A 10,798-nucleotide genomic window follows, 5' to 3' on the forward strand; every position below is an offset into this window, starting at 1 on the left:
AATGGTCATTATCCTAGTACAGGAGCATCGTAATGCTCCTCACTACAACTAGAACGTAGAGTACTGGAATCTGTAGAGGATTGGAAGGAACCTTGGAGGTCTTCTAATACACACACACACACACACACACACACACACACACCACTCAAGTAGGAGACCCAATACCATTCCAGACAAATGGTTGTCCAATCTCTTCTTGAAAACCTCAGTCATGGAATACACCCAACTTTTGGAAGCAAGCCATTCCATTGATTAACTGTTCTCACTGTCATGAAGTTTTTCCTTAATTTTGACCTTAGATCTCTCTTTGATAATTTCCCATCTGTTACTGGGTGTTTTGGAGAATAAGTTGACCCCACTTCTCTGTGACAGTCCTTCAAGTACTAGAAGACTATTGTGTCAACCCTAGTTCTTCTCTTGGCTAGACTAGACATACATACCTAGTTCCCACAACTGCTCATCATAGGGTTTAGCCTCCATACCCCATATCCTCTTTGTTACTCTTCTCTGCACTCTTTCTAAAATCTCAGCACCCTTTTTGTATCACGATGACCATAATTTCAAGTGTGCAATATAAAGCAGTATGATTATTTTACATGGCCTTGATACTGTCCCTTTGTTGATACAGCCTAGGATTGCTTTGGCTACGGGTAAATCAGTAAAACTAGAGTGAATTGCTTTGCGTATTGCATCACAAGAGTCATAATAGCAAACACTTAGCTTTTTAACTAAGTAATTATTCATGAACACATTTTCAGTATTTGAATTAGAGATCTTCTAACTATTCTATCAGGCACTGCAGAACCTTTTATAGACATAAAAAGAATGGGAATTTATTTTGCAATCTTATTTTTTTTTAAAAGATAGTTTTTAATATTTTACAATGCTTTATGTATGAATATATTTTATATGTTTCGATATAAGTCAGTTTTACAGTGACAGAGTAATGAAATATCTCTTGTTAATAGGAGATAATCAACCTCTGGACGTTTGTTCAGTACATCGCAATAATACATTTCTGAAATATTGTGTATCATTACTGGGATATGGTTTTTATGGAGATGTATTAAAAGACAGTGAACAGAAACGCTGGATGGGCCCTGCCAGATATGACTTCTCAGGTAACATCTTGTATATCTTCTGCATCCATCCTTTATGTCAAGCAGCCAACAGATTTACCCTCCCCTGCCATTTTTAAAAATCTCTTCTATTAAAATTTCAATACATTTAATCACTGTCCTAGTATTATCTTGTGGTTAATTATTTGGATAGAACTGTAGAGACCTTGGTATAAGCCCTCTTGTACCTCTTGATTCTAGAGAATCATTAGTTGACAATGAATAAGCCACTTTCTTAACATAGCAATAACAATAGCATTTAGACTTATACAGTATACTGCCCCATAGTGCTTTACAGCACTCCCAAGGCAGTTTACTATGGCAGCATATTGCCCTCAACAATTCTGGGTCCTCATGTTACTAACCTCAGAAGGATAGAAGGCTGAGTCAACCTTGAGCCGGTCAGGAGCGAATTCCTGGCAGTGGGCAGAGTTAGTCTACAATACTGCATTCTAACCACTGCGCTATCTTGGTTTCTTCATAACTTACTTCTTCTCCTTCTGTTGATAATCTATCTCCCCCTGTGATCCTGTTGTGGAGAAAAATGAAGGGAATTCATCATGTATACCACCTTGGAGGAAAAAATGAGACATAAATCTAATATTTTTTGAACTTTTCTTTATTCCACTTTTCCTTCAGGAGCTCTGAGTAGTAATCCTAGCACAATACCTCCCCCCACAAACAACCTGGTGAGATATGATGAGCCAAGTTTCCCTAATGGAGGGTTAACTCGAGCCTGGATTTAGGTTTAAAAATTTTCTGCCCTAAACATAGCCATTTGTGACTTAAGCAGTGAATGTCAGTTTGATGCTGATCATCCATAGCTCTAGTCTACACAGTGCTAGTTTTGTTTTTAGCTTACCATATTTTGTGAATCAAGCTATAGTTTAATTCTTAGAGGGATGCCTGCACTCAACAATATAGTTCAGCAAATCATAACTTGATGTGTTCCTATAATTGGTAACTGGGTGATCAGGTTTCTCCTCTGTCGCGCTTGATATCTGTTCTGTATCTGAGTAATCAGGGTGTGGAAGACATGACAGGCATTGCTTTCCGAATCATTGAGCCTCCAAGAAAATTCTACAGGGCACATTTAGGTGACACATAAAGGAGATTTACTAAGAAAAAAAAATGCTAGGTATGGCTCTGGAGCAGGGGTGTCAAATTCAAGGACCGTGGGCTGGATCTGGTCCACAGGGTGCTTAGATCTGGCCCGTGGGGCCACCCTGGAAACAATGAAGGACAGGCCTGTGGTGCCTCTGCCAGTGAAAACAGCTTTGGAAGGCCTGTGGCCCTCCCAAGTTGTGTTTTCACTGGCAGAGGGTTACAGGAGGCCGTTGCAGCCAAAAACGGAGCTTGGGAGCCCGTTTTCACTGGTAGAGTGCTCAGACTGCCACAGGCGCCCCTGACATGAGTGACGTTGAGCTGGTCACACTCATCCTGGCCATGCCTGCCCCGGCCCCCAGAGGTCAAACACAACTCTGATGCGGCCCTCAATGAAATTGGGTTTGACACCCCTGCTGTAGAGAATTACTCTCCAGGGGAAAAGAGCCCAGTGGACAACCACACTAAGGCTGAGTGCAGAGGTGGGGATTTAACTCCCAAACAGTGGCCTTTCTTTAAGGAGAACATGTAGACGGTGCATTTTAGGTTGCATCTAAAAAACGCTTATTTAGGAACAAGTTGTAGGAAGTATCCACAGAATAATGAACAGATATAAAATAATCGTTCTCTTCTAGTTCTATGGGAGAATAGGTAGAAGAAAAAGCAAGAATTAATGATTTCTTCCATATCGTTTTTGTCCCCTTTCAAGGTCTCAAGACTTTCCTCTCACATCATTACTATGAGGGGACAGTGTCTTTCTTACCAGCCACACAGGCCGTGGGGTCTCCAAGAGATAAGAAACCCTGCAGAACTGGGTAGGCTAAATCACTCAATTCACCTCGAATGCCTGTGCAGTAGAAAGACAGGAATAGATTTGGTAATTTAGCTAAATTTTAAGAATGTAAAAAAGAAAAGAAAAGAAGTTGAGTTAATCGTGCAAAGGCAGGGGCAACTTTAAGATTTGTGGACTTTAAGACTTGGCAACTTGAAGACTTGTGAACTTCAACACCCAGAATTGGAGTTAAGGATCCACAAAGGTGATTCTAAATCATCAGGCATGAAATTTTCAGCTTATCTAAATTGCATTTGAAATGCTACTTATCATGCAGCAAAGTGAATGGCCTCAAATCCATTTTGTCTGCAGAGAAGTCGTGTGTGTGTGTGTGTCTGTGTCTGTGTCTGTGTGTCTGTGTACACATACTACTAAAACTTTCATGCTTCTCCATGTGTAGCCCTGGGCAAAACAGTCTATCTTAGAGCAAAATGTTTTGAACCAAGGTACCTCAGGTGAAGTAACTTACTGGAATGCATTCTGTAAGTCCAGAACTCATGGCTCTTATGGAATTGAAATTGGGAAAATTTTATAAAACATTTTATGCCATACAAATTATCATAAAACGTTTTGTGACATAATAGGAAACATTTCCTCTGATTCCTAATTGACTGTGGTATACAGTTCAACATGGGCTATTTTCAAAACCAATGCATCTCTGAATATCTCCCTGAATTTTTAACAGCTTTCCCAAATGAAGGCAGTGCGGTAGAAGCTCTGCCATGGCTGAAGCTGGTGAGGAAATAGCTCTGAAAGTAAGACACAGTGAGCCACGGGGTGTCCTGTCGATAATTAAATTAAATTTAAATTTTACATTAATTAAAATTTAAATTAATTATTCAATACCTAAGTTATATTTTCAGCACTGAAGTTGTTACCTTTTGTTCTTTAGGTGCCGGATTTGCAAGAAAAGTAAACTACAGCTGGAGAAAGATCAGCAGAAGACGGAAAAGGAGATTAAAAGTAACTTTATAGTTTGTAGAACCTTGTTTGTTAATAGTTAGATTGGTTCAGTTAGTTTCTAATACCTATTTTATTTGGATGATGAGTATAAAGACAGATTCCAAATCAGAATAAGAAAAGACTGAATTTAACTGCAGTAGAAGCCCAAGGAAAATTCAGAGGGGTTTATAATGAGACAGGCTTTTTTCAGATTTATCCTGTTTATAATTATTCATTATCATTCAGTACAAATGCTGATTTATGTCAGACTCTGCAGTTGGTACAAGTGTAAGAACAGCATGCCAAGGCATTTCCCCTCCGAAATCCCTCGGTGCACTTAAGAATGGACCTCAAATCTGGCGAAACACTAGTAAATAGTATCATTCTTGTGATGGTTCTCCCAGTCGGGCAGAAAGAGTTTTAGCAGCGTGAGTGTATCCTGCATTAAATCTTTCGATATTGGTGGCATTCACATAAAGCGTATTGCAGAATGGTGTAAACCTATTGTGGCAATTGTCTATCTTAGCTTGAGGCATAAAGCCTCCCGAGTCCCAGCTGAGTCTCCTTTTCTTGCCCTGCACAGGAGAACAGAGCTGGAAAGCAGGTTAGCGGGGTGGGGAGGGAATGGGGGACTTTGCAGTGACCTTCCCCCAGGAGTGGGGAGGGAATGGAGAATTTGCAGTATCCTTCCCCTGACAAGCCCACCAAGCCACAGCCACAGAACTGGTAGTAAAAAAAATTTGAATCCCACCACTGGTCTGGGAGATAGAAGGTTGGGAAAATTGCCATCCGTTCCTTCACCCTTTTATGGAGTCCACAATGTCTTAAAACATGTCTCCAAATCCAGATGATACCAACATGCAACTGTATCTCTTTCAGGGGATGAGGAAGGAGAATGGAAAGTCATTCGAGGGAAGTTTCTAGCCATCAATGCTGTGAACATTAGCTGTGCCTGTCCACGGAGTCCTAAAGGCCTTTCACCAGCTGCACACCTGGCAGATGGCTCTGCAGACCTCATTCTAGTTCGTAAATGTTCCCGGCTAAACTTTCTAAGATACCTCTTAAGGCATACAAACCAACATGATCAGGTGCGTGTTTTTCTCTCTTTAACAGTATGATATCTTCACAATTGGAACAGAGGCACAGTCTGATGTAGATTAATAGACTTGTGGTGAAACCAAAAATAGGACACTTGCATAACTTACAAGAAGTAAGAATAAAAAGCTAGACTTTCTGGAACTTATAGGTCAGAGAATTCTTCATTCCATCATCCTCCAGTAAAGTGTCCTTCTCAGAGGGAGGGAGATTAATTGATTGGTTATTTGCACTGATGCCGCTTAGTTCTTATCACTCCATGGATGGGGCTATATTTTATTTATGTATTTATTCCTTTCTTTTTTAACCAACCAACTCAACCAAGTGACTCTGGGCAGCTTACAATTCTAAAGTTATAAAACAAAACAATTGCAAATCATTGAAACAATAAAAACATCCAGAAGATAAATAAGTACAAACATCAGCCATGATGATTAATCAAGTAATAGTTAAGACAACAGGGCCCTTAACATATTCCAAGCCCTAGGCCTGACTATGTAGCTAAATTTTTAAAGCCTCGTGAAAGGCCACCAGAATTGGGACCACTTTAATCTCTGAGGGGAGAATACTCATTAATAAAGCAAGAGCTACAGCAGAAAAGGCCTGTCTTTTAGTCCCCTCTTTATAAATTACATATATGGAGGAATCAAAATAGGCCCACCAAGAATGACAGCTCAATCTTTACCAAGAGCGGGATGTGAATAACATCTCTTCGATACTATTTAAGGAAAACTCTTGAGTCTGCAGGAAGTGGGTTCAATGCTTCTGTTGCATTCCAAGGCCAGAGATAATTTAGACATGGAGAAAAGAAAACAACACCCAGACTGAGAATTAGGGAAGCATTATCTTCTCAAGATATGAAATCTGTATTTGGTTTTGGAAAACAGCAGTTTTGGAAACCATGGTTTCCAAAGGCATCCCGGAACATTCTATGGCTGGCTTCTCATTGTTGGTTCACAATGCAGGGGCATTTTGCTAGTTATTAAGAGCAAGTGCAGTAAATCTGAGCAACCTCAGGCTAATAAGAGAAAAGTAGAAATAAATGAACCCATTCAAGGGGAAAGTAACTATCATTATCCAGATTTGTTATGTCGCAAGGAACAATGTGCGACTGAAGTTTGCATAGCAAATTATGAATTCTATATAATTTAGTGAAGAATTGATGGAGCATCAGTTAAAACTGAATCTATAATAGGGCAGGTTCTAGAAATAATAAGCAATGGTAGTAAATAATAGTAGAAATGGTAGTAAGCTTTCATAATGTTTTTTTTCTCCTTCCTTAATCTTCTCCGGATAGCATTAGACTGAATTTCACAGCTTTTCTTCTGTAAAATGGGGCATAATATTATTCATAGAATTGTAGGAGAAAATCTTACCTTTATGTAAAATACCTATTCTACAGGTAGTTCACAGAGTATGAACACTTCCATTCCTTAATTGTCTTTAACCCAAATTTGTATTTAAGTTGAAAGAGTTTTCTGTACTTGTACTTCTTCATATCAAGGAGAAGCAACAATGTTGTTTTCAAAGCTTTTTGTAAAGCTTAAACTTATAACTGTAAGTTTTATACCTTAAAAGTGAGCTAGGTGGGAAACAGACTTCCAGCAAAAGAATACTCTGGAATTTTATTTCTTACCATCTTGAGAAACGGCTGGAATTCAATCTGTCACTTTCCCTGCAGGCAAAGTGATCTGATTCAAAATGGCGGATGGCATACTCCTTCCTGGAGCCAGCAAACCACTGAAGCCACAGAGGTGCATCCAGGAACTACTGAAAACAGCTGCGCACTTTTTAAATGATGCTGATGAAAGCATTGCACAGCTTCCAAAGTTCATCAACTCAAGAGAGAACGCCATCTGCCATTTTGTGTTGTATCACATTGTTGGTCAGATGCCCACCATTTAAAATACTGTAACAGGTGAGCCATCTGCTATTTTGTAACAGGTGAGCCATTTCATATCTAGGGGTTTCTTCAAGTTAATTCTTTCTTAAATGGGGACTGCCTCTACTACTTTAGTGGCATTCAACCAGTTTAATGCAGCTCAGATGAAAATTGTAGCAAATGCAAAAAAAATCACCTTTATTTATAGAAATAGTTTTGTATGCACCATATAGTTTATTCTACAGATAAAGAGAAGGTTGTTGAGAAAATTGAATTTTACAGCACAATCATCAACATCTAGAGTTAGATATGCTTAAACCTATTGAATGTCTGAATACACCTAACTGTATTTTTATATTATAGTGCTGAGTGTCATTTTAAACAAAATTTAGTTAAGTGCTATTTAGACAAAAAAAACCCTCAAAAACCTGACATGTTTTTTTGACAATTTCTAAGGCAACAAATACTGTAATTTGCTTCCTACAATTTCTCTACAGTTTGATTTCAGCTTTGTAGAGGTTTACCGGATTAAAAAGTTTCGTTTTACATCAAAGCATTTTGATGACGGTGACAATGATAACCAGGGTATGCGGAAAAAACACTTTGGTCAGTTCTGTAGAGACCACCCAGCCTGCTGCTGCCTCCCACCCAGCAGCACCTGGAACTGTGATGGAGAGACCCTGGATTGTTCAACTATTGAAGTCAAGTGAGTATCTTTCTTTTGAAAAATGGATCTATGAATAGAAAGAGATTAGAGTGCAATTCACACATTAATCCTTTCCCTAACAGGACTTAAAACTGACAGTGTGCTTCCACTAAAGATAGAGATCTGGTGTTTTGTTTGTTTTTTACATACGCATAGCTGCGCGTTCCTAAAAAAAAGGTTGTAATCTTCTCACCTAAAAAATGTCAACATGTTTTATTAAACAGAACTTTATTAAACAGACTATTTATTGCCTTCAATAGCAGTTCCCAGGAAGGTAGAAAGGTTTCCATGAGCAGGAAAAAGGTTAAACCTTTTTTTTTTTAAATCATCTTCCCAGCCAGAGTTCTCAGTACATGATAAAAAGAGAATATGATGGTTTGTTCAACCAAACATGGTTAAACAATGCCTAATTAGTTCTGTGGAATTCCTTACTACAGAACCTGGTTACTTTCAACTGTCACTGATGTAAATAATTTTGAAAGGAAATTAGATAAATTCACAGAATGAAGACTAATAAGAGCTACTGAGCTTAAGACTCAGGGTTGGGAGCAACCTGCATCCATGGGTTTGTTTCAAATAATACAGTGAGATATATATTATAATTTACAAATTCTAGGCAAAATCCCAAGTAATTCTATATCTGACATACCTGAACTACTTGGAGGCTAGAGACCAATCTAAAAGGTAATAAGAGATATACAGATGTATGTGAAGAGATCTTCTTTTTGGCTAGATGATTCCATTTATTTATTATGGCATTTCTCCAAATAAAAAAAATATACTAGGAAAAAACACAAAACATAGCTGTACTTGCTATCTCAAATTGCCATTGTGAACAGCTTCTTACACTGAATAATTGAGAGGATTTTGTTCTTATTAGTGACTGGAAGATTAGAATTGATAGAATTTTATTATGTGAAGATTTTACAATTTCTTACATTTGCAGAGTTCACTGCCAATTAATTAAACTCTTTGCAAGAGGAATAGAAAAGAATCACAAACCTGAATCACCTTACAAGCAACTTACCTGAGCAATTAATTAAAGTCAACACTGCAAGAACATGAAAGAAAAAAAGCAACATACAGACAAGCATTTCTGGCATGTTAATAAATGTTTTTAAACTTTATTTTTCTGGTAAAATTTTAATTTTGGATATTAACTTTTCAGTTAATGTCTTCAAAGAAAGTGGATTGTTTTAAATTATTTTATGGTAAGACAGGGAAGATGATTTTTGACTTGTATTTCCTTTCTTTTGTTATGAATGGATTCTGTTTTCTCTGCTATGTTTCTAAGCTGGATGCTCTTTCTCTTAGTTCAGGATAAAAAATCAGATTATTATTGTTATGGCCCATCACACAGTTAGCTCAATGTTCTGACTGGATTTGCATTTTTGTCCACCTATCAACTCTTCCCAAGGACCTGGGATAGGCAGATGTGGATGTTTGATATAGGTATTTAGAGGTATTGTCACAGGATGTAAGCTGTTCTGAGCAAAGCTGCTTTTTGCAATTGACTGATTATTGTCTGTTCACAACAATGTGCAGTCAGTTGCCAGCTCTTTAGTTGACGCTTCATATTGAGTCCTTCTGCTGTTCCTTATTATTTAGGCCTAGAAGTGTAGAACTAGAGAGACAGTTATCTTCATCTTCTTAAAATATAGTATCAAGAGTGGATTGGTGAAAGAGAAATGGAAAAAAGTACAATTCTTCTCCAGCCTGCTCAATTGCCTATTCAATCCAGTGGTGGGCTGTAACCGGTTTAACAACTGGTTCAGTGAGCGTGCGCTTTGCGCACACGCGCAGCCTTCCAAAACCACCCATTTTAAGCTTTAAAACTTACCTTCTATGTCAGCACTGGTGAATAAAACAGCTGAGGCACGGCAATCCACTGTGCTGCGCGAATCAGCTGGGCTAAAAAACAGGGAAATATAGGACAGGAAAAGAAAGGGGCAGGTGGGTGGAGCCAACTGCTTACCGGAACTACCAGTAGAAGCCGAACAACGGCCTACATCAGGGCCGTCAAACTTGGGGGCCTGCAGGCCAGATGCATCATGTGCTGCCCATGCCCGGCTTAGCAAAGTGGGGGGGAAGTCACGATACGACGCCGTGATGATGCGAGTTTGACACACCTCGCCTACATGAAAGTTCATTCATGCGTATAGAATTCTTCGTTACTTATGGCTACTAGATGAATGGCAAGTTATTAAAGCCAAGCCTGCAGATTTGGTACAAATTTTGCCATTGATGTCAGGGAAAAGGATTATTATGTATGTTTGCCACCTTGAGTTACTTATAAAGTAATAAAGGTGGCATTTTAAAAAAATCAAATATATATGGCTTTGAACTTTTGGATTATAAATACAGATAGTGGGCATTCTGCTTGCAGCGGAGGCTGACAAAACTTTTTATTCTTTTAAGGAGATTTTGAATTGTGTATGACAGGGCTGTCAAACTCCTGGCCCACGGGCTAGTTGTGTCACGCACTGGCCACGTCCATGCTCAGTTTAGCGAAGGGGAGGGAAGTCCCAATGCGTCACATGACGACCCTGTGATGATGTGAGTTTGACACTCCTGGTGTATGATTTAAAATATGATAGTATCCTATCATTAATCTCGTTTTCTCCTGAAATGACCATACACTCCTTCATTGCTCGAGCTATTTTGCATTAGCAAGCTCAGCACAGTCCAAATGCACGTCCTGGGTTGCAAGTAATAGCAAACATCCTATATATATATATATTTGTTTGGGTATTTTCCCACATCATTATAGTTGTGCTTTTAAAGTTGTAGCGATGTTTCGGCAGAATCTCATCTGCCATCATCAGGTTTGGGTATACAATATACAAGCCTGATGACGGCAGATGAGATTCTGCCGAAATGTCACTGCAACTTTAAAAGCACAACTATAATGACGTGAGAAAATACCCGAACAAAACTGAATACCATACATATAAATACCCGTGAAAACTTAAGAAAAACTTAAGAAAAAATATATATATCCCCCCCCACCCCCCAGCAATATGTTTGAAAGTTATCCCTGTTGAGAGAGACTGTCTTAAAGGATTATGCCCCAAAACTTATCTGAAACTGTAGATGATGCAGGAACAAAAACGGGCAGG

At 38.7% G+C, this 10,798-nt stretch overlaps 1 protein-coding gene across 1 annotated transcript in view; it reads left to right on the forward strand.

Annotated features, from left to right (window-relative positions):
• The window catches only part of CERK (ceramide kinase), a 38,740-nt gene extending 29,934 nt beyond the window's left edge, over positions 1-8,806 (forward strand). Inside the window, exons 8-13 of the mRNA XM_026702971.2 lie at positions 969-1,121; positions 2,932-3,037; positions 3,947-4,017; positions 4,876-5,084; positions 7,471-7,679; positions 8,626-8,806. Of these exons, the coding sequence (XP_026558756.1) occupies positions 969-1,121; positions 2,932-3,037; positions 3,947-4,017; positions 4,876-5,084; positions 7,471-7,679; positions 8,626-8,710 (833 nt within the window). The 3' untranslated portion in view covers positions 8,711-8,806. The remainder of the gene's footprint in view (positions 1-968; positions 1,122-2,931; positions 3,038-3,946; positions 4,018-4,875; positions 5,085-7,470; positions 7,680-8,625) is intronic.
• Positions 8,807-10,798: the final 1,992 nt, after the last annotated feature.

Source organism: Pseudonaja textilis, chromosome 5 (assembly GCF_049901715.1).
Source record: "Pseudonaja textilis isolate UNSWEBS1 chromosome 5, rPseTex1.2, whole genome shotgun sequence".
In the NCBI taxonomy this organism is placed as follows: Eukaryota; Metazoa; Chordata; class Lepidosauria; order Squamata; family Elapidae; genus Pseudonaja; species Pseudonaja textilis.